Genomic DNA, 21,467 nt, shown 5'->3' with positions numbered 1-21,467 from the left:
ATCCCTTTCTGGAAGATCTCGTTAAAAGGTGGTCGGTACCTCCCGTAGTAGATCCGCCTGTGTAGCGACTGTCAAAACACACCACTCTTCCCACAGCGGACGCGGCATCACTTTGTGATCCACAGGATAGGAAGCTAGACTCCTTGGCGAAATATACTTTTCAGGCAGTAGGCACTGCGCTACGACCCACTTGCATGTGCAAAGCAACTAGGCTGGGATATTCTTGCGGGTGCTCTGACCAACGAGTTGCTGGATACCGCGGATAACATCATTCAGGCCGGGAATTTTGTCTGTGCGGCGAATTTGGCAAAATTCCTAGCTCAGGTGTTAGCAGTTTCTGAGGTGTCTTGCAGGACACTCTGGCTGAAGAGTTGGTCAGCTGACACGTCCTCTAAAAAGGCGCTAACCAAGCTCCCCTTTTGGGGGCAACAGGCTGTTTGGAAACAAGCTGATAAAAGATGCGACGGGCGAGAAGAGGCTCTGCAAAAGGAGATCCTATTACCAGTCCTTTCGCCGCTCAAGCCCATGTACCTCGTCTGGGCAATGGTCCCAGGCCAAGAAGAATCCACAGGAGCAAAAGAGAGGCCTCTTTTAAAACCAGGACCTCTTGGCAGCCTCACTCCTGTGTGCCGAAAGCTACGAGAGCAAAGCTTTCAGCATGAAGTTCAGCCCCCACCCGGTCACGACAGGGTGGGGGGCAGACTCTCCCTATACAGGGACACGTGGCTGGTGCACGTGTCCGACTCTTGGGTGCGGGAGATTGTTTCCTCTGGCTACGCCATAGAGTTTGCGACTTTCCCTCAGCATCGTTTCTTCAGGCCAAGGTTACTGAGGGTTCCAGAAAAGACGCCACAGCTTTGCGTGGCAGTCGACCACGTGCTTGCCCAAGGAGTAGTCGTACCAGTTCCACCTTCTCGGCACGGATGGGGTTTCTATTTAAATCTGTTTGTGGTCCCCAAAATGGACGGCATGGTCAGATCGGTCCTCGACCTGAAGCGACTGAATCGTTATATCAAGACGAAGCATTTCCGCATGGAGTCATCGCCTCTATGGAGCCCGGAGAGGTTCTCTCTTCGATCGACATCAAAGATGCACATCTACACATTCCAATGCACAGATCCCACCAGCGTTTTCTTCATTTTGAGATTCAAGGAAGTCACTACCAGCTCGCGGCCCTGCTCTTGGGGTTGTCCACAGTGCCACGAGTATTCACAAAGGTACTCGTGGCGGTGATGGCTCTGCTCCACACCAGGGATATTGTCACCATTCCCTACCTGGATGAAATACTGGTAAAGGCACCGTGTCAAGTAGACAACCTGGAAAGTCTCCGCATAACACTACAGACCTTGGAAAGGATAGGCTGGGCCATCAACCACGGCAAGTCGTGCCTGGTCCCAACGCAGAGACTGGAACTCCTCTGTTTCGTGTTCCTCTGCTTTGTGTTCGAGGCCACTCTTCCGATCAATATCTAGGTGTTACCATACAGCGCGGCGCGTCGCTCCGGCGTCGGCTCCGGCGGCCTGGAGCACTGTGTCGAGGTTGTCTCAGCAACTGTGGGCGGCGGCATGGGCGTGTCCGCCCGTAGGGTGCCGCCCGCCCTCCTCCGTTCTTCTTATACAGCAGTGGGCGGAGTTGCCTCCTCCCACTCTCTGCCCCTGGGCGGAACCTTGTGGTTAAAAGACTGGCAGTGAAGTGAGCTCACTGCCAGTTATTGGTTCTGCATGCACCTAGCCAGTCTGTCTGCGGTTCTCCTCAGCCAGTCCCTAGTTGTCGGTCAGCTCCCTCTGGTCCCCTATTACTCAGTCTGTTTTTGTTGGTTCTGTTTGCCTCTAATCTAGTCTGGCCCAGCCAGCACTAGTTGCTATCCAGCACCCTGCCAGTTTGCCTGTGAGTCCCATCTCCAGCCTTGTAAGTTTTGTTGGTCTGATTCATCTCCTCCTCTGTCGGCACTCTGTTCCCCCCATTAGGTAGGTTCCTGCTTGTCAGTCGCCAGGTCCCTAGCCAGGGCAGGGACCGCCGTCCAGTTGTCCGCCTGGGGTTAGCCAGGGCCGAGGCAAGTAGGCAGGGACAGTGGGGGTGCGGGAGATCAGGGCACCCCAACTGGCGCTCGGGGGGCAGAGTGCCGTAACACTAGGAGCTGCGGGCGATATGGCAATTGCTGCAGCACTTTACTCCCCACCTCAAGGGCAAACCTGTTTAGATTCAGACGGACAACGCGACGGCGGTCGCTTACATCAATCACCAGGGAGGCACCCGAAGTGTGGGGGCGATGGGCGAGGTATCCAAGATACTCAGCTGGGCCTAGCTGCACCTACCAGCAAGCTTAGCGGTATACAAACCGGGGGTGTACAATTGGATAGCGGACTTTCTCAGTCAGGAAACCGTAGACCTGGGGGAATGGGAGCTGCACCCAGACGTATTCCAGGCCATTTATCATCCCTGGGGTCATCCGGACGTGGACATGATGGCGTCCAGCTTCAATCGCAAAGTATAGCATTTCGTGGCTAGGTCCCAGGACCTTCAGGCAATAGCGATTGGACACGCTAAGAATACCGTGGTCGGATTTCCACCTCCCGTACATTTTCCCGCCTTTCCCTCTCTTACCGAGAGTACTCAAAAAGATCAGGATGAAGGGGTGCCCGGTAATTCTAATAGTGCTATATTGGCCAAGGCGTGCATGGTACGCAAACCTTATAGACCTACTCATCGGCGCACTGTGGCAAATACCGGAGCAAGAGGACCTGCTTTCAGAGGGTTCGCTCTTCCACCCGAATTAACAGTCGTTTCATTTACCGGCATTGATGTTGAGGCCGCGATTCTGAGGGAGCGTGGTTTCACAGAGTCGGTCATTCGAACCATGATTAACGCAAGGAAACCATCATCGTCAAAGATTTACCATCGAGCCTGGAAATGAAGCCTGTATAGTGCGAAGACCGTCCCCTCCATCCAATCCGGTTTTCTTTGGCTTGTGTGTTGTCCTTCCTACAAGCAGGACATGGGCCTGAAGTTGAGCTACCTGAAGGGCCAGGTCTCGGCTTTCTCGATCCTCGATCAGAGACCGCTAGCCGCCAAGTTGGCAATCCACACTTTCCTTCAGGGGATTTTCCACGCTGTTCCTCCGTTCCGGTCACCCCTGCCCATGTGGGATCTCAATCTGCTTTTGGGTGCCCTACAGTCTCATCCTTTTGAGCCATTAAAGGAAGTGCCATTGTGTCTTTTGTCCTGGAAGGTGGTTTTCCTTGTGGCGATCACTTCAATACGCCGATTGTCCGAGCTCACCGCTTTGTCGGTCGAGTCCCCCTTTCTGGCCTTCCATCAGGACAAGGTGGTACTGCGTCCGGTACCACAGTTCCTACCAAAGGTGGTGTTCTCTTTCCACTTTAATGAGAATATTGTGCTTCCGTCCTTTTGCCCTTCTCCAGCGCATCCAAAGGAACTGACCTTGCATCGGCTACATCTCGAACGGGCCTTGCGGATATACATTGCCAGTACTAAGGACTTCCGTCGGACAGAGTCCTTGTTTGTAATTCCTAAAGGGCCGCTTTGGGGATCTGTGGCTTCCAAAATGACCATCTCCAGGTGGATTCATATGGTGGTGGCAGAGGCCTACCGTGCCAAGGGACAGTCGTCTTCATTTTGCGTGACTGCTCACTCACTGCGGGCGGTGGGGGCTTCCTGGGTGGTTCACCATGGAGCTTCAGCTATCCAAGTGTGTAAGGCAGCAACTTGGTCCTCATTGCATACTTTTGCCAAATTTTACAGAGATCATACCTTCGCATCCGCGGACGCTTCCCTAGTTCGGAAAATCCTACAGGCAGCTGTTCCCTGACTGCACGGCACTTGTTGTAAGTAACCCACCCTTCCTTTCTGGGACTATTGCAATCAACCTCATACTCATATGTCACAAACCTTAAAATAGCAGCACATAGGGGAGGCGTGGCTAGTGACGCATGGCGGAGTGGGGGGGGGATCTCCATTGTTTTGCTATAATTGTTTTTGGCATCATAAAAGCATGACCTGGGGGCGTGGCCTGGCTATGGGAGAGTGAGGACATGCATACCCTCTTCTCCGGTCTAATTGCCAGCATTTCAATATAAGATAAGATATCCCCTCCTGACCCCTCTCCAGCGGGTGCAACAGGAGCACAGAACATCCAGCGCTTCCTAGCTGGATCCAGAAGAGTGAAGGCAGAGCGGGCTCAAGCCAACATGGCGGCAGCATGCGTGTCGGACCAACCACAGCCTGCAGGAGCTACTGTGACCGCTCCTATATTACAAGCAGAGTGGGGAGAGGAGCACATGGAGGGACAGCAGCGCTCACTGCTTCCGACACACACAGCGTTGCTCACAGCGGGCAGAATGCAGGTGGAGGAGGGGAGAGCTCATTAACCCCTCATGCAGCAGCATCAGAGGACAACTACAGCCTGCTACAGGGAGAAAGTCCTCAACACCCTCTCCTGGACAAAGCTACCAGAAGTCAGGTACTTGGCTGCACCACATCTCCCAGCTCCCCCTCAACACAATCAGCTCCTGGCCACACTTGCACCTCACTACCCTCCACAGGCAGAGATCATTCCTCCAACATGGCAAGCAGCACTGATCTCCCATACAGAGGAGCAGACATGACATTGCCCACTGTGTGTGTACCTATGCAGGGAATTGCAGCATTAGCTGAAATCAGAGCTCTCAGTTCCCATATAAAAGCCATACCAACTAAAGAAGATATGGAAGCATATATCACTAGATTAGAGAACTCATATAAAAGCGAACTGGCCTCTGTTTGCACGGAGATTCACCAAATTGACACGAGGGTCACTACAGTAGAGACTTCCCTGGCTGATCTATCATCCCGAGTTAATGCACAGGCGTCACTAATATCGTCCCATACATATCAAATGCAGTATTTAGCGGATTCTATTGATGACACAGAAAATAGAGGAAGGAGAAATAATATTCGAATACGCGGTATCTCTGAAGAGGTGGAACAACAAAATCTAGGGGACACCCTACGCCACATTTTCAATTCCATCCAGGACTCCCCCCTTGAGCTGGACTGTGCGCATAGATCCCTAAGCCCTAGGTCCCTCGACCCGGACCGCCCTCGAGACATAATGTGCAGAGTCCACCGATACCAAGTGAAAGAATCCATAATGAAAAAAGCATGGGATCGTCAAACGATACTTCATCAGGGAAAACGTATACAAGTACTTCCCGATTTATCCCGGGTCACACTGCAAAAAAGAAGGGCCCTGCGACCTCTCTTGGAATCTTTGCGCCAACACAACCTCTCATACACATGGGGATTTCCTTTCCGCCTACAAGTTCATCACGAGGGTCATTTACACGTGCTCCAGACTCCCAGAGACATCTCTCCTTTCACCTCAACTTAAGGCCTTCCCAATATAATGATTCACGACTGGCCTTCTATGCCTACGACTTCATTTGAGGGGGTACCCCCAAGACCCCAGAGATCGGGAAGACGTCGCAGGGGAGATAGGTCGGGTAGGAGACAGAGCCCAGGTCGACTCGGCACTTCGTTTACATAGAGCTTCCTGCTGGAATACCCATGGGACCCTTGGATGTCTCCATCCTGCATTGTTAGTCAGCAGACTTTCTAGCAGTAAAATAGCCCATGGCCGTTTGTCTCCTTCCCACGATAGGGAGATGAATACGCTAAAGCACTTGGACAATTAGCGCTCCATTGGGCCTGCGGTATGCAGGGAGCAGAAGACATCCTCCCGTGAATCTAGGGGTGTGCCCCATACATGCAAATTCAACCACAGAGGTCTTATCAGGCACCAATGGAAGGTGCTGGCGCTAATAAGAGAAAAATACAGAAAATGTTTAGCTAAAGTGGGTCTGCTTCTCTAGAGGTACAACAGAGATAGGATGTGGGACTTCTTGGGTCTTAGAAAATGTTTCACACATGTGGACGTTAATTTCAGTTTTGAATTTATTGCCCTAAAATTATATGGTGTTAAGTTATGGCTGGCATCCCGGTGTGGGGGAAGCTCTCTTCTGTAGAAAGCCCACCACCCATTAGGGACATCGCGTCCTTGGTTCTAGGACGCAGATTAAACCACAACCCCTCCCCCCAACGTTTCCTCTTTTCTGTTACTTTAAATTTCTTCTAATTTCTTAGGCGATACACGTCTGTCATTGCTCTTGTAGCAACTTTCTTCTCACCCATCTCTACTTTCTAACCAATAACTGTTCTACCTTTTTTTTTTTTCCCCTCCCTTCTTCCTCTCCCCCCCCCCCTAATAACCTTACTAATGGCGCCCCTCGAACTTTGCTCATTGAATGTTCGAGGACTTAATATTCCTCAGAAATGGTCACAGGTTCTTTACCACATGCATAAGCAGGGGGTCCAAGTGCTCCTTCTCCACGAAACACATTTTAAAGTTGGGCATGTACCTAACATAAGAGACCGCTACTACGCGCATTGGTTCCACAGCGCCAATCCTGACTCTCGCTCCGGGGGGGTCTATTGCAATACATAAATCCCTGGCTCACTGCCTGATAGACAAATGCCTTGACCCAGAGGGCCGTTACCTCCTCCTCAAATTAATGATCGGATCGACTAGGCTTACCATTGCCAATTGGTACGCCCCCAATCAGCGACAGGTCACGGCATGTCACTCATTCCTTAACAAGCTGTCCGAATTCGCTGAAGGGGTGCTCGTTGTCGGAGGGGACTTTAACCTTACTTTGAACCCAAATATTGACACCTTGATGGGCCGAGGCTCAATCTCCACTAGACAATTGCAATCACTTAAATGCATGCTGTATGCCCTTCAGTTCGTGAGTTCTACACCCACAAGATAAGGACTTCACTTTCTACTCGCACCCACACAATTCATAGAGTCGCATAGATTACTTTCTGCTAGGCTAGTACGCACTATCTTGGCAACCTTCAGCCTCTATTGGGGACATGCTGTGGTCAGACCATGCTCCAATATTTGTGAACATAACACTGCCAGACCGCTTTGATAAGCAGTGGACTCGGCAGTTAAATGACAACCTCTTAAAAGATGCCGTATGCGTAGCTGACATAAAGGAGCACATAGATTTTTTCTTAGAAACACATGCATCAGACAATACATCTGTACCCACCCAGTGGGAGGCGCTGAAATGTGTCCTTAGAGGCATCCTAATTAAACACGGTACGCGACTTAAGAAGGAAGGAGCCCTTCAGATGTTTAACCTCCTCCAAAAAATTAATGATTTAGAAACTGCTCACAAACATACCCTTTCTCCAGCTACTTTGACAGACCTAGTCATAGCAAGGAAGGAACTCCATTCTAAGCTAGATAAAAAATACCTATGTCTTAGAGATCAATGCAAATGCTTCGATTACGAGTATTCTAACAAAGCGGGAAGGCATCTTTTACGACTGCTGCAGCCACGGACGGCACACACTTACATCCCCAGAATTAAAAGCTCAGTGGGTTTAGACACTCACAATACCTCAGAGATCCTCGATATATTTCAGACTTACTACTCACAGTTATATGATCTTAGGGTACAGTTTGCAGACATGAACCCATCTACTCTAGTGGAGCGAATCTCTGCTTACATTGCAGAGACAGCCTTACCTACATTAGACACTGATTCCAGAGAGACACTGGATTCTGACATCACGGAAGAGGAGATAAGGAGACAATTAAATCCACCCCAACAGGGAAGAGTCCAGGTCCCGAAGGCTTTACACGCACCTTTTACAAATTATTTAGGGAACAAATGACCCCCATTTTAGCTAAAGTCTTTTTAGCGATTTCTTCAGATTCCCCCTTCACGCAACAATCCTTGGAAGCACACATTAGTGTCCTGCCTAAACCTGGTAAGGATCTCACAGTTTTCCACTAATTATAGACCTATATCACTGATAAATGCGGACATTAAACTTTTTTCCAAGACACTAGCTAACAGATTGTCTCCTTTCCTCCCTTCCATCATACACACAGATCAGGTAGGATTTATCAAAGGTAAGGAGGCCAGAGACAACATTATAAAACTCTACTAACAACATCTAGAGCGAGAGTGGGGTCTTATCCTCTCTGTCTGCTGTCCGTGAATGCAGAAAAGGCCTTCGACAGGGTCCATTGGGGATTCTTGTCAGCAACTCTCAAACAAATTGGACTTGGCCCCAAATTTCTGGACAGAGTACTGGCCCTTTACACATGTCCTACTGCTAGGATAAGGGTGAATGGATTATTGTCCTCTCCCATACATATCAGAAATGGCACCAGGCAGGGTTGCCCTCTGTTACCTCTTCTGTATTTGTTGGTAATGGAGCATCTTGCAGTAGCGATAAGAAACAACCCAAATATACAAGGCCTTCAAATTGGAGGCAACCATTATAAGACGGCCATATACGCTGATGACCTCCTACTGTACATCTCCCAGCCCCATACCACACTTTTGTCGTTAATACAGTAGTTCGAGAGATATGGACATCTATCGAACTTAAAAATAAATTACTCCAAAACAGAAGCTCTGAACATTTCACTCCCGTTAGCAGAAAAACATATCTCAGAGCAATTTCCATTTAGATGGCAACGGGAGGCTATCCAATACCTTGGGGTGTTTGTCCCTACTGACCAATCTAGGTTGTTCCCCTTAAATTATCAGACCCTCCTTGAGCGCACACTAAAAGACCTCTCCAACTATGCAAACAGAGACATCTCATGGTTTGGGAGGATAAACACCCTAAAAATGGATGTGTTACCTAAATTCCTATATCTCTTCCAGGCTGTACCTATCATACCCCCTACATCGTTCTTTAATTCATTAAGGTCGACTCTAATTAAATTTGTGTGGGGATTGCTCGAGACCCAGGGTGGGAGTGTGTACGCTCTTTCGCCCCAAGAAGGTGGAGGTGTAGGTCTGCCAAATTTCAGACTATACCATGCTGCACCGGTTTTAACACATATTGTGGACTGGCACTACCACTCAGCTCACAAGCAGTGGATACAGTTAGAACAGGCGGATTGCTCGATTCCGATAAGACTTCTCCCATGGATTCGTCCCTGTGACAGAGCTCAAATCCTATCTACCAATTACCTATTGAAAGAGACACTTAAACTCTGGGACTCGAAAATACAAAAGCAGATCCTGTCAAGTCTAGATAGTCCCCTCACACCACTTTTCTCCAACCCAGCATTCCCACCAGGTAACAGCCAAGGTCTTTTCATGGGTTGGGAGGCTCGAGAGGACCCCCGGGTTCGCAATGTCCTAGGTGGCCCCTCAGTGCCTTCCTTTTAAGAATTAAGATCTAGGTTTGGTGAACTGAATCTCTCCTGGTTAGAATTTCACCAACTTCGCTCTTTTCTTAACACTCAAGGAGATAGAAACACTTTTCTAACAGCCCTCACACCTTTTGAGAGTCTATTTTCAAGAGGGTCCCCTCCGACACACGTAGTATCCCTGATATATGCTTCTGATCCAAGAAACATACACCACGGATCCTGGTTTCAAATGGGCTTGGGAACAGGAAATTGGAGTCATGATCTCACAGAATGAGTGGCGGAAGGCATTCATCTTTACTCATAAACTGTTCATGGCCTGTGCTGCACAGGAAAAAAATTACAAAATTCTTACAAGATGGTATAGATATCCTACCCGCCTTCATGCTATATTCCCTTCAGTGTCTGAGGTGTGTTGGCGCTGTGGAACTGATAGGGGTACAATGACGCACATTCGGTGGAGCTGTGACTTGTTGAGACCTTTCTGGGACAAGGTATTCTCCACATATAACTTAATCATCCGGGGAAATATTAGCAATAATGCCCAAATTGCTCTCCCATCCATACTGCCGGGCTCAATAGGTTGACAGAAAAAGGGTTTTTAGCAGCAGCAAGAGCAGTTATCCCGATCCATTGGCGTTCCACACCAATTCCTTCCATGACTGAGTGGCTTTAGGAAATGTCTCATCTGCGCCATATGGAGGAATTATGTGCAGAACATAATAGAGAATCTGAAATATTTCTGTCGGTATGGCAATTGTGGATCGACTTTGAATCTTCTTCAGATTTCCGAGCGCTCTTTTCCTAGTTGCTCAATCGCCGCGGGGGTGAGACGGGTTATTAGAAGGTAGTAATCTGGATATTAAACATTCTTGGGGGATTCCCCCTCCCCGTTTCTCCCGCTTCCTTCAACCAACTATCTACCCTTTAGTTTACCCATTCTTTTCTTTCACTTATTTAGAAATATTATTTATTTTATATTTTATTATTCATTTTGCCTTCTTGCTTTTTCTCTTCCCATAATTCATCTCTCTTTTTGTCTCTTCTCTCTTTTGTATATGTCATTTTTGTTTTCATTGTTGCAAGAGGATAAGGCCTCGGGCTTCTACCCGAATACTACAGACCGCAAACATTTTATTCTCAAATTGCGTGTTCGGGTATTACCATTATTGGGGTCACCCACTAGGCCCCTCCAAGAGTTTTATTTAGATGGATATTTTCAAGAAGAGGCCGATTTATTTATGTTATGTCTTTTGTTATACATGTTTTATAGGTCCTGCTAGACCTTTTTAAGTTGTATGTTTTCTAACCTATCCTATTGAAAATTTCAATAAAAACGGATTGAACTATAAAAGCATGACCTATCGGGTACCTGCCAGGCTTGGGGAAGCTATCTAAGTTCATCAGCAGAAGAGCCAGACTCGAAACCCTTGGGGTATTTTTTTTTTAAAGTTTTTTATAAGAGGGCAAAAATTTCTTCCCAAAAGCCCTTCAGTTTCAGGCAGAACCAAAATATGGTAGATCAAATACTGATCTGTCCACATTCTCTCCAGCAAGTACCACTTCACCTATTTATACTGCTGGCCATAAGCTGGGGAGAATAGTTCCATCTCACCTACAATTTTAATTTGGACTCGAATAGCTGCCCCTTCTGTGGATTGTACCGCTCCTTTAAATGCTTCCAACCACATTCTGATAGAAATTTTTTCTCCCAATTATTTTTCCCAATTTAACTTATGGGCTTTTTTCCTTGGACTATGGTTCCCTGTTAGCATATTGTAGAAGCAGTATGTCTCCGATTTCCTCAGATTTGGCTGTGCAGGGACTTTAGTTATGATATCCAAAAGGAATAATAGCAATTGGGAAATTACTTAGGAAGAAACTGATCCTGATGTATTTAAGCCTATCTCTATCTGGAACCCAATAAGCCGTCTGTAACAATTCAAAGGACTTCACCCCATCTGCCGATATAAGATCGTCTACTAATCGCCTCCAGTTTGATAAAGCTAAGATTGGGATTAGGTAGTTAGGGTTCGATAGGTAATGTTGGTTTCTGTAGGCAATTCTAATTATTTAGCTTCTGAATAAGGGACTTCCAGGCATCGACCGTGGCTCTCGTGGGTGGTGACAGTTCTCGGGGCACCAGCTTCAATCCCGGAATATTAGACAAGGCTGTTAGAAATGTCGCGTATAGTGAGGTAGTATATAGTATAGTTTTATGTCCCTTTTTTCAATAGTAATAATTTATTTAATATTCGGCGCATTCAAGATCAAACTGATCGCGATAATACTTTCTTCTCACACCCTCATAAGGTGCGCAGTACAATATATTGATTTTATGTTGGTGGATAGAAACCTTAGTAATGTCACTTCCACAGCCATAGGCACCATATCGTGGTCAGATCCCGCCTCTATAATGATATCAATTCAGGAACACATGAATCACTTTTCTATTAAAATCTGTCAAAACAACTATATGCTTTCTGCCTCCATCCTTTGGTGCGCCCATAAGGCCTTTATAAGAAGCCACTTTGTTAAAAAAAAACGTGTCCTATGACAAAAACCTTAGAAATTCTCCAACCAGAATGAAAAACACAACCATGTTCACTACACAGACAAAATAAACTAGCTTTTACCGCAGAGAGAGCTGAATAGATAGTTGCTGTAAACCAACAGCTTCAGCAGCTCCAGATGTACGACCACGACCTGCCCTAAGACAATTAAGAGTGACCTATTACTGGCAAGGCAAGAAGCCAGGAGCCCTACTAGCAAAACAGCTAAATCACAATCATCTAAACTCCACGTACCCTTTATCCGTGACTCCCAAAACAATAAGCTTTTTAACCCTCAGGAAATCATAGACACTTTGGCAACTTTTACAAATCTTTATACAATTTAGCTTACAATATATTTACTGTAAATACTTCTCCTTGTTTAATTGCTGAAAAATTGCAATATTTGCTAAAGAAAATAGAACATAAAAAGAAATAAAGGATCAAACTTTCTAGTAGTTCTCTACATTCCCACCTCTGTCCAAAGCAGATGTCCCGTCCTAATAGGAACCCACCAAACCCACGTTCCTCGGCCACTCACTGTCCCTATCTACAACAAAAGCAAAACATTAAGGTAAGAATACAACTACCACCAATAACCACAGTACTTGGCTTGAGATGATCTGGGAAAAACAGGAGACCAAGATGCAGTTCTGATTCCAACAACCATCAGGTGAAGACTGAGAATAACCAGCACAGGACCACAGCTAAGACCGGATTAAGAGGCCTCCCTAATTGCTAACCAGGTTCAACAGGTAGCAGAACACTCTCATAGACATTCCCAACAGTGCTAGAGAAAGCTGGGAGGAAAATACAAAACAATACTAGCATAAACCAGACCTCCATGAACAAATGCTAAAACCTACTGCAACACTTCCCGACTGCAATCTAGCAATCGAAATAATCCCTGTATCGCTCACCTTTCTGAAGTAATCAGTGATAGAACATGTAATATTATTACACTCCAGGCCCCTCTTGTACTCTTTTAGTGAGTACACCATCACCATGTCCTCAGGCAGAAAGTACCATAGTATCACTGCTCTTACAATAAAGTACCCCATTCGATGTTGCGTAGAAACCTTCCCTCTAGACGAAGATGGCGCCCCCTAGTTACAGTCCTGGGTATAAATAGATGATCGGAGAGATCTCTGTATTGACCCCTGATATATCTATATATAGTTATTTGGTTGCCCCTCAGCTGACTTTTTTTTAAAAACTAACCCTAATTTTGCTAACCTTTCTGGGTGTTGTAGTCCGCCCATTCTACTTATTAGGTTTTTTTTTGCCCTTCTTTGAACCCACTCAAGCTCTGATATGTCTTTCTTGAGTACCGGTGCCAAAAACTGTCCAATTACTTGTCTGATGACCAAGACTAGTAAACCAAGACATCTGGACGTAAATCCCAGATAATTGTCACTACAGTTAAGGATAAAAAGAAATACACTTGTCAGATAAGCGGGAAGAGAATCGCACTTAATTCTGAAAACAAGCCTTTTAATGAAGCCAAACTTCATGAACCTGATGACAGAATCAATTTAGCAAGCATCCACTTTGACATGACTGATAACTGCTGCTGTCCGGTCAGTTTTGGTCATTATGATGATTAATGACCTTTTCTGGTCATGTAAAACCTTCCACACAACTTCTCCAACCGTCTGCTGACTTTTACAATATTTGTCTCACAGCTTTTGTATCAGGATGAAGATCTAACCAATATTACGACTACAGAGACAAATGTGAGGGGCGATCAGCGGTGTAAAGAGGAGATTCCTACAGGTAACCGCCCAGGTGAGTAGTAACCACTAAATACAGCAGAGAAGAATCATAGAATGGAAGAGTTGGAAGGGACCTCCAGGGTCATCGGGTCCAGCCCCCTGCTCAGTGCAGGTTCACTAAATCATCCCAGACAGATATTTGTCCAGCCTTTGTTTGAACACTTCCATGGAAGGAGAACTCGCCACCTCCCGTGGTAACCTGTTTCACTCATTGATCACCCTCCCTGTCAAAAAGTTTTTTTCTAATATCTAATCTGTGTCTCCTCCCTTTCAGTTTCATCCCATTGCTTCTAGTCTTTCCTTGTGCAGATGAGAATAGGGCTGATCCCTCTGCACTGTGACAGCCCTTCAGATATTTGTAGACATCTATTAAGTCTCCTCTTGACCTTTTGCTTTTGCAACCTGAACATTCCCAAATAATTACCAATCCCCATAGCACAATATTTGCAGACCGCTCACCATCTTGGTAACTCTTCTCTGAACTTGCTCCAGTTTGTCTGTCTTTTTTTTAAATCGGGGTGCCCAGAACTGGACACAATATTCCAGATGAGGTCTGACTAAGGAAGAGTAGAGGGGATAATGATCTCACGTGATCTAGACTCTCTGTTTATCTTAATTAGAGATGAGCGAGCGTACTCGCTAAGGCAAACTACTCGAGCAAGTAGTGCCTTATGCGAGTACCTGCCCGCTCATCTCTAATCTTAATACATTCCAGAATTGGTTTTGCCTATTTTTTGCTACTGCATCACATTGTTGACTCATGCTCAGTCTGTGATCTATTAGTCACAGATTCTCCTCGGTCACCGGCTGCAGATAGTTATGTAGATTTATTCATTCAACTGGAGTACAAACTAAATATGGATGACATGTGATACTGTTATAGGTGATAACACGGGATGGGCATTTACCGCCCAGACATGAAACACCCCTATGTGAGCGGGAACTACTATTCATTATATGATGTCTATACTAATGAGGGAGAAATGGTTTTACAGTTCTGGGACTAAGGGTCCTTTTACACTGACCAACTCTTGATCTGATGTAACCAGCGCTGATCGGTAGGCAGGTCGGTCGCTGCTGGTTTACTATGTTTTACACATGCAAAGAATTACTGCAATGGGAACGAATGATCTTTAGTCTGACCGCTGATGCACATAGGCCGGCTGGTCATCTCCTCGGTAATATGGAGAGATGTGAAGCTACCAGAGAGCATTTTATGCTTGCTGAAAAGAAGATATTGCAATAGAAAATGGGGGGGAAATGACAAATGGTGCTTTTAATAAATCTACACAAATTCTAGTGGTCTGCTTTTTCGCCACATATTGTACTTCATTTAGCTGCAACAAACAATGTCAGAATCCCTTGGATATGCAAAACCTTTACAGAGTTATTGTATGTTAAAGTGACACATGTCAGATTTCGAAAATTTGCTCCATCACTAAGGCGCAAACAGGCTTCATCACTAAGGGGTTAACATAAGCTTTTTCATTTACGTGATTCACATAAAAAACTGTCCTATTCTGGTTTGATTCACGGACCAGAATCGGATCCTCAATGTCTACTGCCTGCCAGCATGGGGCAGCACACAGTCCGTATGTGCCCGTGTGATGCCCAATGCGAGTTCTCAGCACAACTCGCACTCAGCCATCTGAATATGGCCGACCAGATAAATCGTATTTCAGTTGTCACAGAAAAATGGCCGTTTACTTACTGACTGAGGAGTGCATGTAAATGCATCCTCCTCTCACCATGCAGGCAGCTGACTGCCAAATGGAGGAGCCAATTACCACCTGTGCAAGACACCGATGAACACCCACTCACACTACCTCCTGATAATGAGGGGGGTGGATGCTTGGTGTAAACTCCCACACATAGTGGATACAGGGTGGCAGACCATTCTGATATATGTAGTCCACCATGCAGACCAGCAACCTATTAATGACGCCTTGATAATTCGGCGGGTTGCCCTGCATAGCCATCAGTGAACCACATTGGTACTGCCACCCTGGGCTCCCCCTGGAGTCTTAATGCCACGCTGCATGTGAATGATAGATAATAAATGCAAGGCATTGGTTGGATATTGGCCAACATACATGAGCCCACTAACCACTTCACGGTTCCTTGCGTTGTGTTAATTGGCTCCTCCATTTGGCAGTCAGCTGCCTGCATGGTGAGAGGAGGATGCATTTACATGCACTCCTCAGTCAGTAAGTAACGGCCATTTTTCTGTGATTGTTTTTAATTCTTGATTTTCCCCTTCTGTGAATCATATTTCAGGTGTCACATCTTATCTCTCAGCTGGGAGTGAATGCGGTTCCTTAGAATCCCACTCCCTTACATTGTACTGTAGATTATACAATCCCGCAGTGTGTGATCTCACCGTAATACTCTTCCAGGTGCCATAAATGGGCACAATTGGGAAACAGATTCCGAGTAGTTTCATCCTAATATAACGTCTGAGCCGATTATAAGGGGGTTGGAGATAAAGTAACGGCTTACAGATGTGTTCTCTAATGGCTCCAAAGAGTTTGTTCAGAATCAGGAAGAGTCTAATGGCCGGACCGCCATCAGGGCAGGATAAATGGTTACAGAGGCCCCCGCTGACCGCTGGCTGCTGCCTGCCTGTCAATAAAGATATCAATATGTCCTGAGCCAAGTCAGTGATCGCCAGCACTCTGCACACTAGCAGTAGGAATTATATCTCGGGCGGTTGGATCCCTTTAACCCCTTCCCGCTATATGACGTACCGGTACATCATGGGAGCCTCGTACTTCCCGCAACATGACGTACCGGTATGTCATCGGGATAGCGCGAGATCATGACTGACCTCGCGCTATCCTGCAGCGGGAGCCGGCTGTCGGTCACAGCCGGCGTCCTGCTGCAACAGCGGGGGGGTGGGGGGGAGGGGAGGCATCGGAGTTGTGCCCCCCGCTGTTAACCCCTTCCCTGCAGCGATCTAAGTAGATCGCGACAGGGAAAGAGTTCAAAGAGGGAGCGTGCTCCCTCTCTGTCTCCGGCCGGCTCTCGCAATGTTATCACGAGAGCCCGGCCTGTTGCCATGGCAACAAGACACTAGACACTGTCGTCCTGTATTGCCAATGCCTATGATTGCTGTATAAGCGATAAGGCATGGCAGAGCAGTAGCTCTGCCATGCCTTATCACAGCGATCATAGGCATAGTGCTGCAAGTCCCTCAGAGGGACTCACATTGTGTAAAAAAAGAGTAAAAAAAATGTAAAAAAAACATTTTTGTGCTTTTTTTAATATTAGCATATTTGGTATTGATGCGTCCAACACGACGTGTACAAAAAGTTGAACATGCTTTTTAGCATTTTGCCTCCCAACAAATGCAATAAGTGATCAAAAAAGCCGTACATTCCCCAAAATGGTACCAATAAAAACTACAGCTCGTCTCGCAAAAAATAAGCCCCCATAGAGCTCCGTACATAAAAAAAAAAAAAGTTACAGGACTTTGAATGCAGCTATAGAGAAAAAAAAAGATTTCCAAAAAAAAGGGGTTTTATTGCAAAAAAGTGTAAAAACCTAAAAAAAAATAACAATTTTGATATCGTTGTACCCGTACCGACCCGCAGAAAAAAATTAGTGTGTCATTTATGCTGCATGATTAATGCTGTAAAAATCTATGGCAGAATTGATGCGTTTTCTCTCCCTGTTATCATAAAAAAAATTTATAAAAGTTTTACGATATAGTCTATGTACCCAAAAGTGGCACCGATAAAAACTACAAACCACGCAAAAAACAAGCCCTTATACGGCCGCGTCGACAGAAAAATAAAAAAGTTATGGCTTTTGAAAAATGGAGATGGAAAAGTACCAAAAATCGCTTGGTCCTCAACGCCAAAATAGGCCGTGTCATTAAGGGGTTAAGGAGCCCCCCAGTGGTCAATACAAACAACAGTTCAGACAGCGCCAATGGATATTGGGCAGGCTCCCCAATGTGCTTTTCTCCTATCCTCCTTGAAGGAGGAGAGCTGCAACGACAGTAAGGGGGGACTCTCACCAGGAGAGTGGACCCCCAATAAGAAAACAAACAGTAGATTTTAAGTAAAAAAGTTGTGCGCTCGTGGAAAAAGCAATTAGGTCAAGCAAAATGTAGAAAGTGTCCGTCCTGTGAATGACGGAAGAGATATAGAATAGAATGGCACTTACTCGGAAGGAGGGGGGTGTATAAAACAAGAAGCCCCCTCCTCTGTGTGCTGACTCCTCTAAGTCCTCTCTGTCGCCGATGCAAGTTGCGAAAAGCCAATTACTTTGTCCAGTTTTATTCATATAAAATCAGGTTTACATAAAGGCAACGCGTTTCGGTGCGACATGCACCCCAGTGGTCAATGACAGGTTACTCTGCTCCCCACCTCCCACTAAAGATGCCAACACCATCCCCCACCCGTCCCCTGGGGCTCTCATTAATCCCATTATATGGGAGCCCAATATATCTCCTGGCGGCTCTGTGTAATGGTCAGGGCCCGGCTGGCAGGAATATATCACAGGCCCATGAGTAGCGGCCCGACATAAGGATGTGTCACACGTAGTGGGTAAAGGCCACAACAAATCTGCATCACATTTCAGTCTTTAGCACTGGTGTGTATTTTGATGCGGATCTGCTTCAAACTTCACCCCTTCAATTAAAAGCAGGAAATCTGCTGCGGATCTGTGCCATAACCCGCACCGTAGTGTGGATTGTCATGCAGATTTTGGTGTGGACCTGCAGCACAATCTGCCGTGTGTGAACACACTTTAAGGGTGGAAACACACAGTGCAGTTGGCCACACAAAATACTGGCATAATTACATGGCGACTGGCTGCAGTCGGTGGGCACGGTCTGCTTGTGTGTGACCGGCCACAATGTGTCCTTGCATCCTTGTTTATCTATTGAACAGGAAACAGAGCTCCAGAGCCAACCTTAATACATAAATACAGTACCAGAACCAAGGCCATAACATAATTACAGCACCAGAACCAAGCTTGGGGATATACATAGATGCAATACCAGAACCAAGCTTCGTACGTAAATACAGCAGCTGAGCCAAGCTGTGTATATGTATACAGAACCAGGAACTGTATTTCCCCTTTATGACCAGTTTCAGACGAGCGCATTAAGGGCACATTTTACAGATGTATCGCAGCCTGACTGCAGGTCTACAGAGCAGAGCTTGCCGCATGACCGGGAACTATGAAGTGTATAGGCTCCAGGGTCATACAAAGAAGCCATGGGGCCCCAGAGCAATACTCAGAATGCCTCCCTGCCCCGGCCTAGTCCTGGTCTGAGGTGACAGAATATAGAATTACTGTATGTACCAAGCTGTCTTATAGATGAGCAGTTCTGTATTTGCTGCACACCGTGTGTTACTGACATCCGGCTTCATGGGAGATTTTATATGAGTTCTTTATGGAAAACCAGAAACTAATGTTGGGGCAGAAATGGCTGAACTCCATCTGTATGGAATATACTATTCCTGTAGCTTGGGCTCCAGATCTACCGAGGACAGGAGCCCGGGGCTTGTGGAGGACTCTGCTGCAAATTACTCTTCATGACCCTTTTTCAGACCCCCCAGGACCCCCATGTTATTGATGAAAACCAGAATTAGTTACTTGTAAGTCCCGATTCACAGCTGTAGTGTTTGGTGATGTTTTCTGCACTGACAATCACTTCGTCTTTAAGTGAGCTGCAAACCAAGCGCCTTCTATAAGTGAATGATCCTCCCTCACTTGCTCTGTCAGGATCATTTTTAAGATCTATAATATGAAAAAGAAATTAACTTTATTCTTGGCAGATGACGGTACCGGGAGCTCAGAGGGACGTCTGATATCTGCAGATTGTAAAGCAGAGGATTGTGGTATCATACATGCTACATATGAAGAACCTGCCATTATCCCAGATATCTCCTCAGCCCTTCACAGTAAATATCCATCATCTGATCCTCTCATACGGGTCCCATCTTCTGATTCATCACAGACTGCTAAATTTCGCAGAAGGAGAAAACCTCAAAGAGCTGACAGAAAGGAGAAGCCATATTCATGTTCAGAGTGTGGGAAATGTGTAACAAGATGTGATTTTGTTGTAAAACATCAGCGAATTCACACAGGAGAGAAGCCATATTCATGTACAGATTGTGGGAAATGTTTTACACAGAAATCAGACCTTGTAAAACATATGAGAATTCACACAGGAAAGAAGACATTTTCATGTTCAGAATGTGGGAAATGTTTTGCTTTTAAATCTCGCCTTGTTACACATCAGAGAATTCACACAGGTGAGAAGCCATTTGTATGTTCAGAATGTGGGAAACGTTTTACTAATAAAACAGGCCTTGTAAAACATATGAGAATTCACACAGGAGAGAAGCCATATTCATGTTCAGATTGTGGGAAATGTTTTACACAGAAATCAGACCTTGTTACACATCAGAGAATTCACACAGGAGAGAAGATATTTTCATGTTCAGATTGTGGGAAATGTTTTACACAGAAATCAGTCCTTGTTAAACATCAGAGAATTCACACAGGAGAGAAGCCATTTTCATGTTCAGAATGTGGGAAATGTTTTGCTTTTAAATCTCGCCTTGTCGCACATCAGAGAATTCACACAGGTGAGAAGCCGTTTGTATGTTCAGAAAGTGGGAAATATTTTACACAGAAATCAGTCCTTGTTAAACATCAGGACACTCACATAGGAGAGAAGTCATTTTCATGTTCAGAATGTGGGAAATGTTTTACACAGAAATCAGTCCTTGTTAAACATCAGAGAATTCACACAGGAGAGAAGCCATTTTCATGTTCAGAATGTGGGAAATGTTTTACACAGAAATCAAATCTTGTTACACATCAGAGAATTCACACAGGAGAGAAGCCATATTCATGTACAGATTGTGGGAAATGTTTTACAGAGAAATCAGTCCTTGTTAAACATCAGAGAATTCACACAGGAGAGAAGCCATTTTCATGTTCAGAATGTGGGAAATGTTTTACCGTGAAATCAAATCTTGTTACACATCAGACAATTCACACAGGAGAGAAGCCATATTCATGTACAGATTGTGGGAAATGTTTTACACAGAAATCAGGCCTTGTTAAACATCAGGACACTCACACAGGAGAGAAGTCATTTTCATGTTCAGAATGTGGGAAATGTTTTGCTTTTAAATCTCGCCTTGTCGCACATCAGAGATTTCACACAGGTGAGAAGCCGTTTGTATGTTCAGAAAGTGGGAAATATTTTACACAGAAATCAGTCCTTGTTAAACATCAGGACACTCACATAGGAGAGAAGTCATTTTCATGTTCAGAATGTGGGAAATGTTTTACCGTGAAATCAAATCTTGTTACACATCAGAGAATTCACACAGGAGAGAAGCCATATTCATGTACAGATTGTGGGAAATGTTTTACCGTGAAATCAAATCTTGTTACACATCAGACAATTCACACAGGAGAGAAGCCATATTCATGTACAGATTGTGGGAAATGTTTTACACAGAAATCAGTCCTTGTTAAACATCAGAGAATTCACACAGGAGAGAAGCCATATTCATGTACAGATTGTGGGAAATGTTTTACAGAGAAATCAGTCCTTGTTAAACATCAGAGAATTCACACAGGAGAGAAGCCATTTTCATGTTCAGAATGTGGGAAATGTTTTACCGTGAAATCAAACCTTGTTACACATCAGAGAATTCACACAGGAGAGAAACCATATTCATGTACAGATTGTGGGAAATGTTTTACAGAGAAATCAGTCCTTGTTAAACATCAGGACACTCACATAGGAGAGAAGTCATTTTCATGTTCAGAATGTGGGAAATGTTTTACTCGCAAATCAAATTTACTGCAACATCAAAAAGTTCACACCGGAGAGAAGCTATTTTTTAAACCTGT

The 21,467-nt window shown here is 45.5% G+C and overlaps 1 protein-coding gene across 1 annotated transcript in view; it reads left to right on the top strand.

Annotated features, from left to right (window-relative positions):
- The window catches only part of LOC136627320 (zinc finger protein 850-like), a 580,493-nt gene that overhangs the window by 453,168 nt on the left and 105,858 nt on the right, over nucleotides 1-21,467 (top strand). Inside the window, exons 16-18 of the mRNA XM_066602322.1 lie at nucleotides 13,485-13,587; nucleotides 19,367-20,182; nucleotides 20,267-21,354. Coding sequence (XP_066458419.1) covers nucleotides 13,485-13,587; nucleotides 19,367-20,182; nucleotides 20,267-21,354 — 2,007 coding nt within the window. The remainder of the gene's footprint in view (nucleotides 1-13,484; nucleotides 13,588-19,366; nucleotides 20,183-20,266; nucleotides 21,355-21,467) is intronic.

The sequence above is a fragment of the Eleutherodactylus coqui genome, chromosome 5 (genome assembly GCF_035609145.1).
Source record: "Eleutherodactylus coqui strain aEleCoq1 chromosome 5, aEleCoq1.hap1, whole genome shotgun sequence".
NCBI lineage: Eukaryota > Metazoa > Chordata > Amphibia > Anura > Eleutherodactylidae > Eleutherodactylus > Eleutherodactylus coqui.
The sequence above is the reverse complement of the archived record's forward strand: the minus strand, read 5'-3'. Positions and strand labels throughout refer to the sequence as shown.